Source organism: Carcharhinus amblyrhynchos, chromosome 11, assembly GCF_965287045.1.
Source record: "Carcharhinus amblyrhynchos chromosome 11, sCarAmb.v2.hapA, whole genome shotgun sequence".
NCBI classification, from domain to species: Eukaryota; Metazoa; Chordata; class Chondrichthyes; order Carcharhiniformes; family Carcharhinidae; genus Carcharhinus; species Carcharhinus amblyrhynchos.
The window spans coordinates 46,619,270-46,643,712 of record NC_137334.1 but is presented as its reverse complement, the minus strand read 5'-3'; the positions used below and the strand labels follow the sequence as shown (position 1 = coordinate 46,643,712).

Sequence of the window (24,443 nt, the reverse complement as noted above, 5' to 3'; positions counted from 1 at the left end):
AGAGTAAATAGCAAAATAGCAGAAGACGCATAAACAAATTGTAAATTTTTTTATAGTTGTAAATCTTTCTATAAGTGTTTAATGGAAAGAGATTAGTGAAAGTAAACTTAGGTCCATTAGAGAAAGAACGGCTGATGTTATAATTGGATTTTGGAAATGAAAGAGGTGTTAGATAAATACTCCACCGTCAAAGTCACAAAAAACATGCTGGGAACAATGGGGAGCCGATGATCTGACAAGAATGGCTGTAAAGGTCACCCTCAGTTTCTATGCAACAGATTCTTCTGAGCAGGCAATATTGCCGACACCTCAACAGTTTGCCATATATTGCTGAATTGGGAGGTGACTTCACGGTCTCCATAATCGGAGAAGCTGGGGAAGCAGACAGGTGGCTTGGCCAGGATTGCAGGATTCCCAGTGATTCAAGGAGCCATTGACTATACACATAAAAAGTATTAGAGTAGTCGTATGGGTGCAAGGATTTCCTGGGCTTCCATAATTCACCACTGAAATGAGGGCTGGTACACAGCAATGGGGCAGCATGGTGGCACAGTGGTTAGCCTCACTGAGCACAGGGACCCACGTTCAATTCCAGCCTTGGGGACTGTCTGTGTGGAGTTTGCATGTTCTCCCCGTGTCTACGTGATTTCCTCCAGGTGCTCAGGTTTCCTTCCACAGTCCAAAGATGTGTGGGTTAGGTTGATTGACCATGGCAAATTGTCCCAAAGTGTCAGGGGGACTAGTAGAGTAAATGCATGGGTAAAGTGGATAGGACCTGGGCGGGATTGTGGTTGGTGCAGACTTGATGGGCTGAATGGCCTCCTTATGCACTGAAGGGATTCTATGATTCTATTCTATGAACAAACAAGGAAACTGAAGTAATCTCAGACACGATGCCAAGAACATTTGGCATTCACACCTGTTTTCATACCTGCTTGTGTGTGAGTCTTTGATTCCTGCAGTTTTGTTGAGAGATTGGTTGTTACAATTTTGCAGTCTCGCTCAATCACAACTGGATGGGTGCCACGTATGTAGCCATAGATTGGACTTGGATAAAGACCAAGATGACCAGCTCCTCTAGCTGCTTGAGCCTACTGCTCATAGACCCGAACAAGCATAAAGGGAACCAGCAAAGGAGCAGGAGTGATACCCATAAAACAGGTATATTAGCAACAGCTCAGTTTGCTTGATATGTCTGAACACTAGTGTCTCAGGAGACTCAGAATGTCACATTGGTGACAGACACTTTCAGCTTCCCAGTTCAACTGGACTTGGCTACAAAGTCATTACTGCCCTCAACTTTTTTGCCTCCAGATTCTTCCGGGGCTGCGGCAAAACAAGTGCAGGATCACCTAGTCAACCGCACACAAACTGTTAATTTGAGTGACCTGATGGATTTCTTGCCTATACTGGCAATTATAGCAACTTAGCCACCTAAAATTTATTCAGTGTGTGTGGGTCATCTGCTTTGTTGCTCTGGTGGAGGGCAGCATCGATTGCACTTGGGACAATGCAGGCTGCCCAGAATAACCAGGAATATTCATCAATTGTAAGGCTTTCCACTCCATCAATATGCAGCTGGGATGCAACCACAACGTATGTAGGTGTGTGTAAGATTGATGGGCAGATTCCATGATGCTTTCATCCTCAGGATCACCAAGATTCCTGACTTCTTCACAGCCAGAAGCAAATGTCTGGGATAGCTGTTAGGCAAACTTGGCTTACAACACCTATTAGAAACTTACCCACTGAAGGCCAACAGTGCTCAATTATTGTTATATCATGACCAGATGCATAATGGAACAGGCTATTAGTATGTTGATATGCTTCAGAAGCCTGGACAGATCTGGAAGTGTCCTTCTGTCTGTACCAACCAAGGTTTTCAGAATGGTTGTGGTTTGCTGTGCTCAGCATAACATTGCTCAATGGCAGTGAGGCTTGAATTTGCAAGAAGAACCATGCAAAGAGCTCAGACAGTTTAGAGGGGGTGAAGAGAATAAGAATGATGAAGAAAACACAATCTTAGTTGTGTGTATCGCAGCTCAGGATGCTAGGATTACTTTTATCAATGCAAGATTCACTTAGTTGTACTGGTGCAGCCATGTCACCAATAAATGCAACAACTATTCTTTCACCTCCCCTGCCATGCCATTGACACAAAGCGGGTCTGCAATCAACCAACCACCCTTGAACATTCCTCAGTTGTCCCCATGAATTTTATGCCCCCTCATTCATCATCAAAAAAGTTAAAAGGCTAATTACCATCCAAGAATGGACAAGATGGGAAAGTGGTGGAAAAAGTAACACTGATGCGATCTGAATAAATGACATAAAGTGATCATAACAATATTTTATCAAACAGCTATCTACATATTCTTATGCAACTACAAACCTACTCTTCCTTTTCTACTATTTATAAGAGAATTCACTTGTGTAGCTTCAACAGAAATAGAAATAGGTTCCTCTGATTGCTGCCCTGACTGCTGAGACACCTTTCAATACTCTTTCCCTGTCAAAGTCTACTCTGCCTGCACCTGTGCAGCTATCAGGAAACAAGGCAGCATATCAGGTACTTACTAAGAAGTGTGGATGAGAAGTCGAAGCACATTGAATTCCCACATTGAGTTCCTTCCATGACCTTGATTGTCACCATCTATGTCATGGCCTAGCCACACTTCACTGCTGCTGCCATATTGGAGAACACTTGATGCTGATCAGTGCAACTCTATCAGGCCAAGGCTAAGAAATCTGTCAATTTTTTCAATGTGGTTGACATATTGGCATCTGGAGTCTTCATGTTGATATTGAAAATGTGCATGAGCTCATCTGATTGAAGCATATGATGGCCCATGACACTGGCCACTCTACATTTATGGAAGAAGACTGCATCTCAACGGCCTGTCAGGTCAGCCTGCTTATATCTTGAGGTGAACTCCTCCAATTTCTCTGCACTTGTATGGTTTCCACTTTGAAGGCCTGTTGATGCTGTGATTCTCCTCCTCATCACGTCCAGCTGAACAGAACTTGGAATTTCCAACTTTGTACCTGTCTCTGAGTTCTTGCTTACTTGTGAAGTATAGATCATGAGATAAAAGCCCAACTACCTGCCTTATTGCTCCCACCAAAGTATGAGTAGCTGAACTGACGCATGTTTTGCATGAACTCTGTGACAGTGCACTCTCAGAAGGACTGAACTGTTCTGAGGACTCATGGTCAGCGGCCTCCATTGACTGCTGCTGCACAAAACCAAAGCCCTATGGATAATAATTCACAAGTCGATCCTGGAAAGTTATGTTGCAGGTTATCATTATGAAGCTGATCATATTTCACTTGCTGTTGAAAGCAAGTCAACATGATTGATTACTGTATGATGCGGTTAGATTTTATTTAATTGTGTGATCAGGTAGCACAGAACTCCCATCTAGGATGACTAGGGACACCAAAACTCCATTGATCTCCTTTGTTGCCTCCTTAGTGCTTGTCACCTGCAAGATGTTTGAGGGTCCCCTCTGGTTCTCTCCCTCTTCTGTAAGGAGGGAAAGAAGAGACATACGAGTAAGTATGGATGTATTTGGTAAGGGTGACTGAGGGAGAGATTTGACTTTCTATAAGGATGAGGGTAAGTGGGCATGGTGGATGTTGAATGGAGCTATAAGAAGTGCACAGGAGAATCCTCTTGATCAGTACATTTCTAGCCCATTGAGAAAGAGGCATTAATGAATCTGGTTGTGGATGAAAGATATGGATCAAATGGAATTAGTGAAATATTAGGGAACAGTGATCATTGGATTATATGTTTTAGGCTAACTATGGAAAAGTACAAGGAGCAATCTGGAGTAAAATGCTAATTACAGGAGGGTGAAATTTGGTGGAGGGAGTTTTGATCTATACCAGGTAAATTGGAGTCAAAGTTTTGTAGGCAAAATTATAATAGAACAATGGTCCACCTTTTAAAGAGGATATGGTTTGAATGCAATCAAGGTACATTCCCACAAACGGAAAAGGTGGTGTAAACAAAACTAGAGCTCCTGGATGACTAAAGAGATGGGAAATAAGATGAAGTTGAAAAGAGTATGCATTGACAGATGTGAAGTTGATAATATTATAAAATGAGAGCCAAAATGGAAAGTGAAAAAGGAAACAAGAAAGAAAAATGAGAAGACACTGGCAGCCAAAAAGGAATTCAAAGTCTACTGCAGGGAAATAAATAGTAAAACAGTAAGAAGAGGATTCAGGCGATTAAGGAACCAAAAAGGAAATTACACTTGAATATGGTTGAGGAACTAAATAACTACTTTACATCTACCTTTACCAAAGAATAAGATGCTACCAAAGTCAATGAAGGAGGAGGTTGTTGTGATACTGAATGGGTTAAATTGATAGAGGATGTATTAGAAAGATTGGCAGTAGCTGAAGTTGCCACTGCCAATCTTTCTCAGACATGAGGACTGGAGAACTGCAAATGTCACACACTTGTTCAAAAGAGGGTAAACTCGGTGACTGCTGACCAGTCCGTTTACCCTTGTAGGTGGAAAAGCTTTTAGAAATGATAATCCAAACAATTGTCACTTGAACAAGTGTAGATTAATTAAGGAAAATCAGCACAGATTTGTTAAAAACAAATTGTCTTTAACGAAAGTGTTTTGAGTTTCTTGACAAGGTAACTTTGGTAATAATGTTGGTTGAAGGAGGAAATATACAACTGGATTGTTCATGTTCACCTTACCCAAATTGATGGAGCTTCAATTTAATGTCTTATTGAAAAGACAGCAAGCACATCTAACACAACAGCATTCATCTCAGTGCTGCACTGAAGTACTGGTTTAGATTACATGCTCAACTTATGTAGTATGAATTAAATCTTACAAGTTTCAAACTTGGAAAAAGAGTGCCACCAACTTGATAAAGATGAAATGCTAGGATATGAGCTGTAATAATTACAATTATTTTTATCTGTTTTACATCTTTCAGATTTTTTAAAATGTTAAAAATAAACAAAATGTTAATTTATTTTTCTTCATGGATTTTTATCTTTTGAAGCATTACTTATAACAAACAAGTCTGGAATTGTTATTTCCTTGGGTGTGTTCATCCTGACTTTTGCCCATGTGAAGAAGGGGAGAAAAATCAAAGTCAAACATGTTGCATATGACATAGACTTCCTCCAAATGCCACACCTACTGTAACAATGTTCAGTTTCTATTATGCCTGCCTGCTATAATTAAATTTGCTTATGTTTATGCTTATCTACTGTATCTGCTCAACTATATCAAGAAGACAGAGATGGAGCTCTGGCTCTGTTCTTCACTTTTCATTCTGAACTCTTCCCCTCTATTTTTGTCTATGTTCTCTCACCCTTGTTTCCATCAGCCTTTCTCTTTGTCTTCCCATCAGCCTTTCCCTTTTCTTCCCCTGCCCACTCAATGTTGTCCTTCACCTCCCCAGAATATTTCTCTCATTTTTGCTTCATCCTATTTCCTCCTCTCCCCAGCCTTTCCCTTTGTGGTTATGTAAAAGGTAAAGTCACCATTGATCATAGGCTGCTCTCTGCTTTCAGGGGGAGCTGACTGGTGGTATTTTAACCTGACGGTTACTACAACTCAGATGAGGGGCAAGTTTAAAAAGGCAGGCCTTCATGAATAACCTCAGCTGGTACAGGAATTGAACCTGCACAATTGGCATTGGTCTGCATCACAAACCAGCTGTCCAGCCAACTGAGCTAAACCAGGTAAAACAGCCACCAGTCTTAGGATTGCTGGGTGACCCAGGCCAAGGCTAATTCATATGCATGGTAGTGGCGGTGGTGGTGGCGGCGGCAGGTTCACAGCATGTAACAGGGGTTGGATGCAAGGGCAGAGAGGCGCCTCTCAGCTGACACCCCCTTTCCAATGTCAAGGCATTGAGTGCTTTTGATTCAGGGACATCCTCCTCCCCAGCCCAGAGGTGACAAGTTGGCTGTATTGTTTTACTTGTTATGTGCACTGAATGTTTACAGGATTAATATCAGAGGTGAAAGAATGAGACCCTTAGTTTGATTGGTTGGCCTCTTAAAGGCCTCAATAGACGTTGAGGCAGGTGTGTCACCCTTGGACCTACCCACGTATGGCTTCATTCTGGGAAGGCAACAGGGTTCCACCAACCTGCCTAATTATGCTGTTCCCATCTCCAAACTCACCACCAAAGACAGCAGAAGATTCCACCCTAGATTACTAACTTATTTAATACTGGTATTATTGGAATATTATGGCAGGAAATAAATAATGAACTCCCCATGCGCTGTGTTTCCTCTGTGTCAAACGGAAGGGTGAATGACCAGCTGGACCTCATGTAAGCATGACTTTTTCCCTTTCTGACGTTTCTTTAGTAAAGAAAATACCTATCCTGTACTAACTACTCTGCACAGAAAGACAATTAGGATCAGAAATTCTGCAGTGTATGTGGTTACAGGCATAACTCACGCCCAGCCATCATGTAGTCTCAATGAGACATTCTGCCAGCAGGAGAAATTTTGTTTGAACTTTCTTTTGAGTAAAACCAACATTCAAGAATTATAGATTTATTTCCATGGATTGTAGAGACTTTCCAAAGCACCACTTTACATTGATCAATATAAATGAATTAAAGAGTTAATCTATTGAATGAATGGCGTAGAAAGAAGTTATGGAGCTGTGTGTCCTGTTGCACCTAAATAAAAATGCTTTGAGCTGAAATAATATTTTTCAAAACTTGCAGTAGCGCAAAATAAGGGTTTGGTATTTGATTGTACAGATTGTAGCATAGTATGCTCCAATAAAAATACAATACCAGATTTTAGAATTCAATTTGAAGAATGTTTACTTCAGTTATAGGGCAAAGATCAAACCTGGGCACAGATCAGTTCTTCCTCTTTTGGTCTGATGTGGACAAATAATGCTAGAAGATCTAAAACAGAGAAAAAAATGTGAAAATAATGAAAGGGAACAAGTAGATTTTTAAAGTTTTTTTTTAGAAAGAGCTTGAGGCAGCCTCACTTCTTGTGCACCAGCAGTGTTCGGATACGGTTTGGTTGTTTTACATGGATGGGCCGTCAATGGTAGAGTTTTTCTTATATAGATTAATTGTTATGCAAGAGGCAGTAAGAAAATTGATCCAATGGAGAGGGTTTAGATACAAGTAGTTTGCTAATTGTCAGTTGAATTGTTAGAATACCACATATTTGTTGTTCTACATGACGCATGTTCAGCTGTTACTTTGGGTATTTATTTTCTTACTGTTCTCCACTTACTACACTGAAGGGAGCTGTGTGCTGAATGAAATACAAAGGCTGTTGCAGAATCATGACAGGTGCTTGAGTGTTATAAATATAGTATCCTCTGGCAGCATGTAAATGTGGGCACCAAATGTTAGTTTTCATATGGTGATCCAGGTCGAAATTACACCCAAAACTCGTCTCTTTTTGAGCACTGTGGCCAGAATTCTTCAGCTATGCATACCCCACTGCCGCTGCCAGTGAGAATGGAAAATTTGGCACTCAGCCAAATCACCGTTCACTGCAGCAGGTCTGGAGAATCCCAGTTGTAGCAAGGTCAGAGGATCTGGGCCAATGTTTCTTTTCCTCAAGTTTCCACTCAAATTCGTTTGTGTTTTGTCAATCATAAAATTTGCAATGAACCAGCAGAACGATCAGCATTTTAGAATGCAATTTTAAAAATAATTGCTCTGAAGGATGTTCCTTGATATTTTTATGATTTGTGACTTGGTGCAGTTTAACGCAGCTAAAAATAATTTTTTTTGCAATAAACTCAATTTGTGTGCCTTGTCCACCACTGGGGGAAAATGGCTTTATCGAAGTATAAGAGCTATTTGTTAGTTAACTTGATATACAGTGGTGAGTTTTTCAGTGAAGTAAAAATAATAAATGTTAAAAAGATTTTTAAAATATGCCTGTTAGTTTAATTGCAAAGAACTAGCTTCATTTTAAGAGCCTCTTCTAAGAGCTTCAAGCTGGCACAATTAACGGAAACTTGCAGTGGTGATTCATTTGATCAGTGATGTGGCCAGTTTTCTGGGTGGGATCAGCTTCTGCTATAATTTTTTAAAACTAGTACAAAAGATGGTGAAAACCTGATTCGCACATTGTACGTGTGTGTGTGTGTGTGTGTGTGTGTGTGTGTGTGTGTGTGTGTGTGTGTGTGTGTGTAGAATGGCACACCTGAATGAAAACTGTAGGTCTATATCTTACCACTATGTACTTAATAGGAAACTTGAAAATTTGTCACAAAAACAAACCGGAAAGAAAACTTACAATTCTTACATTTATTTTGCCTTGAGCAATAAACTTGCTGACAAACACCATATATATGATATTAGCCCCCTTCAAAGAATAAAACAAAATCTAAATGATTGTTTTCGTTGAATGAAGCAATGAAACACGAAGGAAGGTAAAACAAAAAGGAACTGATTCCGAGAGCGTTCACATACACAGATCAGTTAGTAAGTGCATAGGTAAGAAAATATCATAAAATAGATAGGGATCTTAAATCTGATTTATTGAAAACTCAGTTAACTGCAGCTCATTTCAAAACATTTATATAACTAGTTTAAAGGTTGCAGGACCTTTTATCTTATTTTCCAATTCTAAATTATTTAACCAACTGATTTAATAGGACAGATCAGCTTTGATAGGCTTGTGAGAGATAGAAACACGAGCATGGATCTACTGGACTGATTGATCTGTTTCTGTGCTTTCATTGCTATGAGTTGCTTTTCTTGAGAAACAAAGAGCTACACAATGTTTTAATATCTATAAAGTTTTCATTCTTTAAAAAAATACAACTTTTATTTAACTGGAAGCAATTTGACTTTGTTTCCATAGAATATGTGACTGCCTGCTGCAGAATTTCCTCATCGCAATTCACCACTGCACACAAGCTCAAACCATTTGGGGTTCAACTTATAAGATGTATCTTTTGGCAACGCACCTCCTACCGTGTTGTGCATCCGGCTATTGTTGGACCATCTTACCCCGTACCCAAGGTATACCGCTATTGACTTACAGTATCATTCTTTCAACAAGACTCCCTGCTGATTTTTGTGATTACCTGTGAGAGAGGTTAAGGTGAAATGAGAGCTGTGACAAGTTAAGCAGAAATAATGAAGAAGACTCAATAGGTAATTGTGGGTAAGGTCAAGAAAGGGTTCAGAGCTCAGACATTAGGCAGGAATAGTGGATTTTATATAATTTAACAGTTTTAAAGACAAGTTCATGGTGTAGTACAAAAGTGAATCAAATTTTACTCATTACTAAATTTCATTCAGACACCTAGTTATATTAATGTGAAGATGAATTAAATGCATACTATTTAAGCAGTTATTGGGTAAAAAATAAGTACATCTTTGCTATATTAGTCATAATTATGTACGGCACACTTGTGATTCAATAAGCTCTTATAACTAAGATCTACACCATATTACCTATGTTGTAATTTTACTTTTCAGAATATATATGTTCTATGAATTTTGCATGTTTCCTAATTGTCATTATGTTTACTATAAGTAATATCCACATTTAAGACAGGTCTGCCTTCAGTAGAACTTAGGCCTTTGAGCCAGAAAGCCTAGGCATGCTTTCATGTTTAGGTATTTGTGCTCAGTAGATTAAATTGACAATGAATAATTCATTTTGCCAAAAGGAAATGTAGATTAAAAGAAGGCTATGTGCTTCATTAAAGTTAGTAAATGTTGCACCAGTTTTGTTTCAGCTGGTAAACAAGCTGTTCCTTTTAAACAAAATTCAGTAATTTCAGTCATGAATTTGTGACGTTAGAGATGTTCAGTCAGGGGCTACAAAACAGCAAGCTGTTACTCGGGTTAGTCCTTTGAGTTAACAGTGTTCCTAAGAACTTAGAAGTTGGCAATGTTAAGTTCAAAAGGGCATTTGAAGAAATATTGCAGCAGCCTTGGGGTTTGTCTGATGACTCAGGAAGGGTCGACACTGTAACACTCAGGGCAAACTGCCATGAAGCAGGAGTCTCTTTTTGAGAAAATGATCCCATTGTCACGCTCCAGTTTTCTCATCTTCATTTTCAATCTTTTTTTCAAGCACATAAAGAAGCCAGACTATGTGACGACAGGCATTATACCAGACTGGGGAGACTACATCGAAATTAAAGATGAAGATCAGATTCAGGGTCTTCAACAAGCCTGTCAGTTGGCTCGCCAGATCCTCCTCTTGGCTGGAAAGAGTTTAAAGGTAATGTTTGTTGTTGAAAAGGTTAACTGAAAAGAACTATTTTAACAATTTTGCCTGTGTCTTCATGCCCCATTTCTCTGTCATTATTATAATTGTGGCAGTTAGATATTTTGACTTAACAAACTTGTTCTAATGTTTTAACCATTCATTTAATTTGCAGTTAAATTATTTTGAAAGGTTTCAAGTTACAAAACAAGTACAGACTTCACTAATAATGGAATAGTATTTCAGTAGTTTCTAGATGAATAGCAAAAGTTAACTACTTTCATTTTTCTTACAGACATTTGATTATAAAGCAAGAACACATTTTTAAAAGTTTCATAAAGGACATTGGTGCTCACTTCATTTTTTTCTTTGAAATTACAAATTGTGCCAAATAAGAATTAGTGTACAGTTTTTAAGCTTTTATTACTCCAGTAATTGCTTGGCATAATTCAAATCTAAGTGGAAAATCAAATGGTGGCACATCATCATATAACACACACCTTCAGTTTCATTATTTTGGTCGGATATTGTGTTCTAATCACTAATATTTAAGTAGAAATTAATTTGATATTTCAATTTTCTAAACTATCTTCATCTGACTGCTTAACTAAAGATTTTCAGGTAAAGTCACAACTTGAGGGAAAAATATTTACATCAAACCGTACAAGAAACATTTCTCAAATTCTAAATTCAGCATTCTGGACTAAGTATATCTAGTTTTCACAATACTGTGGTTCAGTTTGAGTTTTAGTGTCAATTCCATTGTAATATAATTGTTTTAACACTTTATAATGTCATAATAACTGTCAGCATGTCACATATAATAAAGAAACTAGGATTCTATAATTTTGAGCGCTTCTGCGTCATTTCAGACTGAAGCCAATATTGGTTTGCAGATTCACATTTCTACTTAGGTACATATAACTGAGAAGCACACAATACATAGTTTATTACTATAGTTAATAAGACCAGCTGCATTTTGTATCCTCCTTTAAACCAGTCTACTATGATAAAACCCAATTTATTAGGGCAATAAGAAGCTAAAGCTTAATCAGTTTTTGTATTTTTCCTGGCTTTTGTTAATAGAAGGCATATGTTAAAATACAGAACATTGATAGTGGCATTTCCTCCATTGTATTATTTTTTACTTTTTTAGGTTGGCATGACAACTGAGCAATTGGATTACATTGTTCATCATGAAACAATCAGAAATAATGCATACCCATCACCATTGGGCTATGGAGGATTTCCAAAGTCTGTTTGCACCTCTGTGAACAATGTGGTATGTCATGGCATACCTGACAGGTATGGTTTATTCAATTAATCTTATTCTTGGATTTCTGAAAGCACTGAAGGTCTAAACATTGTGTTCCCCATCAATATTAACATGTAAATCACTGGCACACAAGTTGACTCTTAAAGCCTTAAATCTCTTTGGGGCGGCTAGCACTGCTGCCTCACAGCGTCAGAGACCCAGGTTTGATTCTGGCCTCAAATGACTGTCTGTGTGAAGTTTGCACATTCTCCCTGTGTCTGCGTGGGTTTCCTCCGGGTGCTCCAGTTTCCTCCCAAAGATGTGTGGGTTAGATTGATTGGCCATGCTAAATTGACCCTAGTGTCAGGGGATTAGCAGGGTAAATATGTGGGGTTACAGAAATAAGCCCTGGGTGGGACTGTGGTTGGTGCAGACTCGATTGACTGAATAGCCTCTTTCTGCACTGTAGGGATTCTATGAAAAATGGGAATCAGCCTACACGGCAAATATGAAAGTGAACCAGAGGTGTGGGGGATTTTGAAAGGTCATTGACATCCATTGCAAAGAGTAGGTGTGCCTTAAAATCCCACACATTCTTGAAACACAGCCCGTATTACCTGTTTGATCCCTTGTGCCAGGTTATAAGATACCAGTAAGTAAAAGATGTATTTGTGGGATGGAAGATTGAGTTTGACCACTAATGCATATCATGGCTGAAAAGAACTTACGCCAAGTGCACACCGATACATAATTTTTGGGGCCTGAGAAATGAGGTCATCGTATATGCCAAATTGCCTGATAAACCATAAATTACAGTATTTAGTTTCATTATTAGAAAAAGAAATATGTAAACGAAGACAACATTTGCAGGGAAAACATCACAACTGTGCCAGTATCTGTAAAGAGAAAAAATAAGTCATCAGTTTGTATGGGGACCTTTTATTTCCGTGATATGGCAGCTTTAACATAAAGATATGTTGTTATCACCCGAATGTTTGAGTGAAAATTTTCCACTTAAGCATTAACCTTTTGTTTCTGCTGCACCAGTTGTATGCATCCAGTTGTTTCTGGGATTTTTCATCTTTACATTTATCTTCCTTCTCTCACTTCATAAATATTGTGTGTGTAAGAGGTTATGGGACTGGATGGATAATGCTCCGCCTCTAAGGCTGAAGCTCTGGGTTCAAACCCTACTCCAGAACATGTTAGCTGTGGACTAAGCATATGTTGTGCAGTTTAACAGGTTGTTAATTGGCCTGACATTCCTTCCAGTACTCATTTAAGGGAATAGTCGGGGGGGGGAAAGGTATGCAGATACAGAACAAGCAAATTTTACTTAAATAGAACCATCGTCTTTAGTGGGAAAGTGATGTACCACAAGGATGGATGTGTAGGGTGACCAGTGTCAGGCGTTTGTGGGGTGGGGCAATTATTAACAGGAGGGGATGTGATGAAACCTCCAGGAATGTATTCAGCCTGAGTTGGTAACACTCTTAGTCCCTGGAAATCACATGCTTTTAGTCTAGTGGACAGTCTATATATTATGAATGCAAGATATTGCAGTTGTGTGAGACAATGAGGAAGCAACTTTCTGGTGCCATTCAACACAGGTGCAAATCTCCTTATGGCCGAAAACCCTCGGGAGAGGGTCATAACAGGATTTGTGTTGGAGAGATCACAAAATGAGATCTTCCCAGCCTCTGCTGGTGACATCATCAGCTTCACACACAGAGAGGGCGTGAACCTGATTGCCATTCATTAATTATTCAAAACCAGCTTATTGCTGTATCTTCTGGGAATGTCATTTGTTTCCACTTGCTGGCGTGATATAATGCCAGCTGGAGTCACTACTGGTCTCCAGACATGTTGACTGTACCTTGGGCTCAGAGACCAGTGTAGCAAATGGGTGGTCAGGGACAAAGGGCATTGCCCCCTAGCAGTGCCAGGGGATGGGGCCTACAGTGGAAGCGGGGGATACTGATGCCCTGAAGTCCAGGCGTCAGGCAGAAGGATAGAGGGGTCAATGATTCAAAGACCCATGCACGCAGTTTGAATGGTGGGGGGATCATGATGCCAGCGATGATGGGGGAGAGAGGTCTTTAACGTGGCTTTGAAATCAGGGCACCTATTTACAAAGGGTCCTGATCTCCGTGGAGCAGGGTTTGCTATCGTCTTTAGGACATGCCCCTCTCAGTGATGGCATAAAACATGCTGCTCTATTTTAAAATGGCAAAGTGTGGGGGGATCTGGACAGAAAAACCTGCTTATTTCTCTGGGGAGAAACGCACCTGACCATTGGTCAATTCAGAGCAGAATTTTCACAAAAGTTGACAAAGAACCTTTTTCTGTTTATCAATGTTCGTATATTCCATTACAAACTCCTATCTATGGCAAAAATTCCCAGTTTTCAGCTATACTGCAGGGCTAGTTCCTAAAATAAATTTATTCCTCTGGTGGTCTGCCTGAAATTGATTAAATCTGTTCACGTTTATCGGTGACTAGGAAAAATATGCCAGTAATCTGGAAGGATTAATGATTGGGAGCATTTCGAGGCATAATATGAGAATAGTTTGTTATTACCCAAATAAAGCTTGCTTCCTTGACCGAACTTAATCTTCCTCATGTATGTGGCAGCACTGTGGTCTTAATATAAATTGTGAATATTGTCCTCTGCCATTGCTGCTTCTTTGCTGGTATGAACTGTGAACCTCAACTGTAAGGGCAACAGACTGACAGTGGTTGCTTGATTTTTTTTTGCTTCTAATTTTTCAGTTTTGGAAGCATTATATGATTTTAATATATGTAAATTGGATGTTCAGTGGATTCATCAGAGCTATGTGCAGCTTGAGAGGAGGAAACACATAATTATAATTTTACTCAATTTTCAGTGTTTTGTCACCAAGCAGAATACAATATAAACTTATTGATAGTTTCCACTGTGTTAGAAATGTATTGTAATAATCTGAAAGGAGCTCTGAATAATCAGAAAGATCAATGTTTGTGAAGTACTGCTTAACTTACTTTTAATTCCTTTCATTTAATTCATTCTTTAACTGTAACGTAAGGTTCCAAAGCACAGATAAAATGCTTATATTTAACATTTCTACTCTGTATTTTTCTTCAGTGATATTATTTTCATAAAGCTTAGTGCAGACTTTTGAACAAATCTGTATATTTTTGCAGTGCTGGCATGAATGGCGTATTCAGACTACTTTTCAGAGCTGCAAGTCTGAATATAACTAATATATGTACAGCCATACCGCAGAAAATTGTTCCTTTAATGAAGTACCAAAGAAAAAGTCAGAGTTTGTACTGTTTTTTAGTATCACTTGATTTTCTTACAATTTAATGTAGTCATTCAATATAAATAATTGCTGGGCTATTCTAATCTACTACCATTAACCTGTTTATTATGCTGATTTGTACAAAATTTTCTCTTATGGTTTCTTAATGTTTATCTTTCTAGTCAGCCCCTTCAAAGTGGAGACATTATCAACATTGATGTCACAGTAAGTATTTTGTCGGAAACTAATGAGGCTTTGATCAGCATTTTGATCCCCAGCAGCAACAGGAAAAACTCTGGATGAGAATGTGAAATGTACAGATGGGCATATAATTCACTTCTGGGCAAGAAAGAGCAGCTGCTTCCCCTTCCTCTTCCTTTCTATTTATTCCTGTTCGAGCCAGGTTTGCCTAAAATTTTGGGGATGAGGTTAGATGCACTGAGATCAATGCAAGGCAGAGTGATATGTCATCTCAATCCTGCTACATGTCGTCCCCTTGAGAAGGTGTAATTGTTATTGATCCACTGTGTAGTTAATGCAGAGCACTGCAGTGTTGGGAGGCTTCTTTGGATGAATGTGAGAGATGAGCTAATGTGCAGAAGCCTGGCATTTTTCCCTTCACTCTGCAGAGTTTGATCTTCCTGTTCCTGCTGATTCTGAGTGGGGTCTGTGATTATCATACTCTGTCATTATAGGCTTCAGTGACAGCCATAGCTTGTATGTGTCAGTCTCCTAGGACAGTAATACTGTTGCTACCAATATCTTCCTTGTTTATTAAAATCTGATTGAGCCACCCTGCTCCAAGTGTAATGCAATTATAATTATGTGTAGATTGGACTCAGAAGATAAATAAAAAAAACCCAATTTTCTTAACTTGATCTCTTGCATTTTTCTTTAGAATAAACACTTAGATGGCAATATTAAATCTATCCTGTTACATAACTTCATCTTTCCCTTTTCATTTTAATGTGTTGTTAAAATTAGTTTTAAAATTCCAAGATGATATAAACACAATTGTTTTGCACCATACAGCCAGTGCATTTACATGACAGAAAATGAATTGATTGCCTTTTGTTTCACAATTATTTATTGTCACGGACACTTAGGCTGAAACATCTTGGGTTAAATTACCTGAAGTTAAAATTTATGTTTAAAAAAAAGCGATACAAAGTGTAATAAATAATTCTATAGGATACACATGTGCAGAGAAAAGGGTATATATGTACAGAGAATAATTTGACACGTGTGCTACATTTCTCATTCATTCAGTGAAACAATATCAAGCTCTGTATATTTCTATAAATCATTGAAAACTGACCATAGAAGTAATAACTGAATACCCTGGGAATTCAGGAGGAAAGAGTAGTGGGCAATGTGTAGAGATGGGAATAATATAGCTGACTTTCTGTCTCTTGTAAATCTGACTATGTCAGTCTTTAAATGACGTTTCCATCCTTCTTGAAAGTTATTACTTTGAGCCATGTTTAAATCCATCATTGTGTTTATAAATCCTTAAATGTTCATTTAAAAATAAATTAACAGAAGCTTATTTTTGCTCAATATTGATTTTTGGTTGAAAGGTGTATTTCAATGGATACCACGGTGACACCTCTGAAACATTCTTGGTCGGAAATGTGGATAAATCGGGGCAAAAGCTGGTGGAGGTTGCCAGAAGATGCAGAAATGAAGCAATTGCTGTTTGTAGGCCAGGAGCACCGCTGAATGTAATTGGAAATACAATCAGGTAAGTCTTGTACTGACAGGCATGGGGGAAATCTAATGGGACAGAGGTTATTGGTGGTGTGGAATAAAGTTGATAACATGTTTTATGACACGAGGTCATCGTTTCAGTCTGATAGGAGTATTTGAACTGCCAGACAATAATGTTATTCCCTGAGCAAGGAAGATTACCTAAAGTGACTCAGTCTGTATAGCAAGAGTAGGAGGTGTATAAGGTACCTTGCACTTACCTACTGTTTAGTTTTCAATGCTTGTGTGTATATATTTTGTGCTTCTCTAAACCAAAAAAAACTCTGAAAAGACATCTGGGTACTGTGTAAAGTCAAATAAAGCCTGTAGGACATATAATTTCTGAATATTACATTCTTACCATTTAATGGAGAGCAGCTACAAACATGTTTTTTTTAGAAAGCGTCAAATGGGGAATTATTTAAAACAAAATAATTGAGAATTGTACTATTAGTCTGATCTTTCATAATAAAACACGAGGAAATTTACAGCAGCATCAGTTATGTTAATTTGATTTTCATTTGTTCCAATAACAGTATGATTGGGAATTTCATGTTGTTACAAATGAATGTCTTGTATGGGTTCTGGTAGCATACAGTGGGTGTATGTTATTACAGTTATTAAAATTTAATCTGCCACAGCATCTGCTAGATCAAGCCACTCCTGAGAGAAAGAAATTTAGCCTATATAAAACTATTCTCAGATAGAATAGAAATTAAATGCAAATGCAGCTTTATTTTACAGATTGGAAGAGTTAAAAGATAAAGCTACTTAGTGTCTTAGAACTCCCAGGGTTTAATGCATCTGCTGGTGGTGTTCTTACATTATATCTAACAAAATTTGTTCAGTGATAAAGGAAAAGAAAGCTCCAGAATTCTTATTCAAGCATTCTATCGAGCTCTGCATTCATGACTGTGTCTAAAGGGCATGTCAGTCTTTTGATTCACTTTGAGAGGTAATTATCCTTTTCCTGTCACGGAACAACAAATGATAGCTAACTGAGGCACATTTGCAGTAGTTGCATTCATCAATTGCTTAAAAAAAATTGAATTTAATTGTGTAACACAGCTGCATGTCAGCTTTTATCACATCTCTGTTGTACTGTGTCTGGTTCTCCTTCCCTCTGTATATCTATTTTCTTGTTCCATCTTGTTTTTCTCTCTGCAGCCCCTCTCCCCCTCCTTCCCTCTTCATCCCCCCTCTCCCTACTTTCCTGTTAAAGTAATTTTCCTTTGTGAGTCTCATTCTTGATCAAGTAAGGGTCTATGAATGGGCTAAATTATCACAATTACTCATATAATTGAACCTCCTTTGTACCAAGTGCAACTCCAGTAGCCTTTTATCCATCATGAAACTGCTTTCATTATATGGTTTTTCATATTCTCTGACACCATGCACACACAGAAGCAGGCGTGTAGATGAGATGTAGGGGGGGACATTGCAGATCAGCAAGGTCACAGTGGGAGTAATTAGCTGTGCTATGGAAAGAGCATCCAGCCTTTTCTGCAGTAGATGTACAATCCATGGCTTTCAGTCACAAAGAACTTAGTAACAAATGGAGCTCCCGCCCATTGCTTTAAAAAAAAGATTTGTATCAACACTACAATTTTCCATCATTAAGACTAATAACGGAGAGCTCGGTATGCATCAAGGGAAACAAAAAAAAACTCACATTCAAGTGGCTGCTGGGTGCCGACCTCCCTTCCTTTTTTGTCTACAAGTTAACTCTTTACCATAAACCAGCATATACCACATTCAGATACCCTCAAACTGCAGTTGGCACCTTCTCTGTTTCAAGTCGCCTGCTTTGAAAGTGTGTTAATTTTCTATTCAGAAAAATGCATTTGGTCTCACAATTGATTGTGAAATGTGCCCTAGTTGTTTTTTTTTAAGTCACAAATAATGAGATAGCTTTTACTTATTCTGGGTGGCTGTTTTTGTTTCTGTCTTTGGCTTTTTGCAATAAAGTATGGTATTGATTTATCTAATAAGAAAAAAAGGCAGCAAAATGAAGAATACTACCTACTGATTTTCTAACAATTGGAATAGCTTGTTATTACCTATATCTTCACAGTCAGTTATTTTTGTTGTAGTATATGCTGCTGCAAAAATTTTCAATTATTACACAAATTTTTAACTAAACTTGACCAAAATCATATTAACAAAGGGCAAGGAAAATGTAAGCACTTTTTAAAATTGTTATTTCAGAATCCCGATCTATTTTATAAAGTCATTGCATAATTGGGGATACATTAATTTCAAAAGTTTATGAAGGCATCGTATATTCCTTATGTTGCTCCGTGACATCATCTGTGAAAGCATTATGGCTTCTAAAGCAGTGTGAACGTGGGGCCTTATCTTGTACCAAACCCTGCCCTCCCCACCCCAAGACTAGCTTATGATCAGTCATCGTTGAGATTTTTAAAAAAGAATTGAAATTTTGTAAAATACGACTTTTTTATATAGATATCCGATGGTCTCTATTTAATTGAGAAATGGGGGAAAAAAAACAGGGAGAAATGGAACATAGTTTATTATTGAGAGTGGAATGCAGTAGGTTTGCTGAGGATTGGCACACAATGGTAGCTAAGTCAAGGGTGGAAGGAGTCAGCTGGGAAATGGAACAGACTTTACCCTACGGAGCCTTAAGAGAAATAAGGACTTATCTGTTCAGGGCCAGGACACAAACATTTGATGGCACTGTCCCTGTTTTTCTAGTGATTAAGTCCCAGATATGACAGCCAGGAAGTGCATGCCTATTACAAGCCGGAAGTGTGCCACCCAGCTTATTGGTATATATAAAAAAAAGCTCACGCCTAAAATATTTTCTTTACATATGCAAATAAGGAGCATTATGACTGTTTGAGGCTCCCTCTGCATGATGTAGATTGCCTTGAGGCAGCGAGCACTGGTGCCGCTTTGTTCAGGAAAACCAGGTCCATATGTGGTGTAACAGGCGGTCCTTAAAGAGATGGCTGTGGGCTGCTGACTAAAAGGAAACATTTTAAAATATACATAACTGAAAATGGAACCGAGAGAGACAGGGCTACGCTCCACATTCAAGCTACGTGGACCACTGTGGCTGCCAGCTGCTGCTCGTCTCTCTGAGTCTGATCTCAGCTCTCCAATTGCAACATTGCCTGTCCCCCATCCAGTTGCAACCCCTGATCTCTGCTCACAATGTCAACATCCGAATGCAACCTCAACAACCGTAAGAACATAAGAAATAGGAGCAGGAGTAGGCCATCTAGCCCTTCGAGCCTGCCCTGCCATTCAGTAAGATCATGGCTGATCTGTAGTGGCTCAGTTCCACTTTCCCACTCTCTCCCCATAACCCTTAATTCCCTTGCCTACCAAAAACCTATCTACCCGTGTCTTAAATATATTTAGCGAGCTAGCCTCCACCACTTCAACGGGCAGAGAATTCCAGAGATTCACCACCCTTTGAGTGAAGAAGTTCCTCCTCAACTCCGTTCTAAACTGCTCCCCCCTTATCTTGAGGCTGTGCCCTCTAGTCCTGCTGTCCTTTCTGGGCGGGAAGAATCTCTCTACCTCTACCCTATCCATCCCCTTCATTATCTTATATGTCTCTATAAGATCCCCCCTCATCCTTCTAAACTGCAACAAGTACAGACCCAGTCTGTTCAGCCTCTCTTCATAGCTCAACCCCCTCATCTCAGTATCAGCCTAGTGAACCACCCAATGAGCACCACTATCCTCTTCCTTTATTAACCCACCGCTTGTTGCATCCCAGTCTAACTCCCCAACCCTGCTTCCGCATCCAATTCCAAATATCTCTTGGAGCTCTGGGGTGGAAATTGATACTCACTGGAAGAGTGAAAATTGACACTCAATGACAGTGCCATTTCCTCCAAATGACACACAATTTTTTTTGTATGCTACTTGACATGGGTTCCCTTTGTTTTATGTCATCGAGGAGGGTTTGCAGGTCCAACTTGTTAAAGTTGTGCATTCTTTCCTATGCCTCTGCACCTTTCACATGCTCTTCTACCAGCTGCTCATTCTTGAAAAATTACAATAATACTTATGAGGCAGCCAATCCAAAACTGATTAAAGTGAGTCAAGCACTTTGCTACTTACCTACTGTTCCATCAGCAATCTTCAACCAGAATTTCCTTTGTTAATGACTGCATTCCAATTTCTAAGCACATTGGGGACACATTAAAATGAGAATAATGAAAATGTACTGGGGTGTACAAGTCAGCCAACCATCAGTGGGTGTAACTTACTGCCGCAAATGCAGTTTATTGCAACTTGCATTTTTTTCAAGATTGTCACTTCATTTTGCAATGCAGTTGGACCTGCTCTTAATGCTTCAAAATCTAAATTAGTTCATATGCATATCAGGTAAAAGGCTGCAAACATTTTATCCAGGATTTTCCACTTGGGACTGATCCCATTGTCTGTCTGGCATTTACAATGGAGAGCATTGTACTTGCCCATTTTAGGATGGACATATTTAAATGAGAGGTGGTGGTTCTATACATATTATTTCCTGTCATTAACATCTCTATTGTGCCAAGGCATGTTCTTGTTCATGTAAAACATGTTTCCAACGTTGCCAAATGGCCATCAATTTCGATAGACTAGCACATACTTAAGAATTTACAGAAAACCCATTCTCTACTCAGATTTGGCAGTTTTTGTCATATTGGCCTGGATTTTTGAGGCCCCCTCATGGTGGGTTTTCCTGCAGTGAAGGCGGCTCTCAATTGGCCGCCAGTGGAATCTTTCAATCCTGCGGAAGCCTATAGAATTTTGCATGGCTTGTCTGCCCTGCTGCTGGGAAATCAGTGCCAGGGATGGACTTCAGCTGTTGTGGAAGATCCTGCAGGTGGAAAGGATGGGAAAATCCTGCCAATTGTGTTTGTGCTGCTGTTGCAGCTCTGTACCTTTATATGCCAGGGCTGCTTTGTATCCATCTCTGTTAAACTTCTCCATTGCTTTGAACTCTCCCCACGGTGAAATGTTTTGCCCCACGTATATTTCTCTGTATCTTTTTAAAGATGAAGGAAGAGTAATGATCTGATGCCAGGCCATAGACTATACATGACACCTAGTTGCCAGTATTCTTATACCAGAACATACAGTGAGGTGCTCGTACCTCAGATTGTCCTAGAAGCAGTACTTGCAGAAGTTCCACTTTGCAGAGGAAGCGATCAGTGAGTTTTGCCATATGTTGCAATTTGAGGAGGCCACTGAGGCAGGTACCTCAAGGAGTGGGTGAGATGACAACCAGCAGCACTGAGAGAAATGAGCAAGAGGTGGACAGTTCAATCCAGTCCAATCTGTGACTCCAAAGCAAACTGACCATGTCCTGAGAAAAATCAAGTGTGACATGACAGGAAAACAGACAGTTGTTTAGTTGGTGAATAATTTCTCATTTATCTATCACATCTTCGGCTTTTTAGTAATTGTAGGGTTTTACTAGTATTAAGAGATTTACTAATAGTAAAGTTTATTAGATTAGCTGGTGACTATTTCTGATTTACCTTGTCTGGGGAATTTCAGTGGGGGTTTCATTAGTTTTGTTAAATGTACTGTTGTGTATAATAATCCTTGTGTGTTTTCTTTTAAGTTAATAAATATTCTTTCTTAATTGATCACAACAAGATTCCTCTCTGGTTTGCATATCTTTCTGATATAATACTAAACTGAAAATATACACCTCTAAGAGCTGGTGTTCCAAGTTACCCCACCTAAGTTTTGAAATACCTTCACATTTAACATTGGCAGGGTTCTTAACACTGGGGAGGACTTCGATGTGGGAACGAAATACAATATTTTCAGATTATCTGCTGACGTGAAACTTGGTAGGAATGTGAGTTAAGAGGAGGATGCTAAGAGGTTTCAAGAGGATTTAGACAGGTTAAGTGAATAATCAGGAACATGACAGATGGAATATAATGTGGAAACATATCTAATTATCCAATTTGGACGGAAAAACAGAAATGCAGAGCATTTCTTAAATGGTGCAATATGGGGAAGTCCAAAGGAACCTGGATGTCTTCGTTTGCAAATCACTGAAAGTTACCATGCAGGTGCGACAAGAAATTAGAAAGGCAAATGGCATGTTGGCCACTATTGCCAGAGGATTTGAGTACAGGAGTAAAGAAATCTTGCTGCAGTTGCACCTGGAATATTGTGTGCAGTTTTAGTCTCCTTCCCTAAAAAAGAATATACTTGCCTAGAAGGTTCAATGGACTGATTCCTGAGGAGGGAGGAAATATTGAGGACCCTGGGCCTGTATTCTTTACAACAGTGCCGTGGCACACTGCTGTGCCATGAAGACCCACGAATTGCGTCCCAAAAAATGTTCAACATGATTAAAAATTAATTTAATTAAACTAAAACTAACCTTTGTCTTCAGCTCTGTGGTCAGCATCTCCAAGAGCCAATGAACCTCAAGCCTCGTGTGAGTGTTAATGTAAGCCAACTTGTGACAATAATAAACTTTTTCACCACCAACTCATGTTCTACAGTCATGTAGTTCAAGTGTATATCCAAGTTTTTTTTAAAATGTCATGTGAGTTTCCATCTCTACCACCCTTTCTGCAGTGAGTTCCAGATCCCTATCACCCAACTGGTGAATACATTTGCCTTCGAATCCTCTCTAATCTGCTACTTATTATCAAATTTATGTTCCTGCTATGAGCCTTTCAAATCACGGACAACAGGTTCATGGTATCTGCTCTATCTAGTTTCCTCAATTTCATACATTTCATCCAATCGGGGGGGGGTGTGGACAGATCTCCCATACACTGCACACACTTGCACCCAGTATATGGGATATTAGGGCGCATGCCTAGCAGTCTGCAGCCAACATCCCTGGCAAGCTTAAAACATGCCTTCTTCCCCCTACTGATGTGAAACTCCCGACTGACAGGCAGCACAGTGGTTAGCACTGCTGCCTCACAGCGCCAGGGACCCAGGTTCTCTGGCTTCATTCACAAAAAGATGTTCACATCCTCCCCATGGTGTGCGTGGACTTCTTCCGGGCTCCAGATTCCTCCACATTCCAAAGATGTGCAGGTTAGGTGGATTGGCCATGTTAAGTTGTCCCTTAGTGCCAAGGGGACTAGTTAGAATAAATGCATGGGGTTGTGGGGATAGGGCCTGGTTGGGATAGTGATCAGTGTAGACCCGATGGGCTGAATGGCCTCCTTCTGCACTGTAGGATGCTATGCTGTGCTATATACTGTGATGAATTCAGCTGCCGAGAAAGAGCTGAACACTCGGGGTTTGGATTTTTTATGTTGGTCAGGCCCAGGCGCATGACTAACAGCACATGGGTCCCATGTACCTGTACAAAAAGCGAAGACTCAAAAAGGGCAAAAAACCCTGGGAGAAGCAAGAGAGACAGTGAGAGGTAAAAAATGGACATGCTATTCAGAAAACCACAATATTGAAACTACACCAATAACTTGTGAATATATAGAATTGTTTAGCTAATGCCTAGATATGAGATTAGCATTATGCTGAGACTTCTGTCCTGCATTTTAGCTTTCTCCTTTCTTTTTTAATTATTACCACTTTTTCTCATACTTCCTTTTTCTATTTGAGGTAATAGTACTCAAAATATTAATACCAAAGCAAAATACTGTAGATGCTGGAAATCTGATAAAGAAGCAAAAATGCTGTAAGAACTCAGATAATCAGGCAGTGCCTGTGGAGCGAAACAGTCAACATTCATAACAATGACCATTTCAAAATATTAAATCCTGTATGAACTGGACAAGTTATCTGTGAGCTGTGTTTTTAAGGAAAGCAGGATTTCCTTTATGCAGTTCACATTTATATTGCATACTGTTTACGTTTTTTCTCAGTCAATAGCCCAGGTTTTGTGACAACTGGAACTGAATCTATCAGTGTTCAGCATTATTATGGTGGCAATCAGATTTTTGGCATCCACAAAAGG

The 24,443-nt window shown here is 39.2% G+C and overlaps 1 protein-coding gene across 2 annotated transcripts in view; it reads left to right on the top strand.

The window, feature by feature from the left end:
• metap1d (methionyl aminopeptidase type 1D (mitochondrial)) overlaps window positions 1–24,443 on the top strand; it is a 96,509-nt gene that overhangs the window by 21,706 nt on the left and 50,360 nt on the right. For both annotated transcript variants that reach the window (XM_080199000.1, XM_080198999.1), the window contains exons 2-6: window positions 8,855–9,015; window positions 10,082–10,231; window positions 11,373–11,521; window positions 14,938–14,980; window positions 16,336–16,499. In XM_080199000.1, the coding sequence (XP_080055126.1) occupies window positions 8,855–9,015; window positions 10,082–10,231; window positions 11,373–11,521; window positions 14,938–14,980; window positions 16,336–16,499 (667 nt within the window). The remainder of the gene's footprint in view (window positions 1–8,854; window positions 9,016–10,081; window positions 10,232–11,372; window positions 11,522–14,937; window positions 14,981–16,335; window positions 16,500–24,443) is intronic.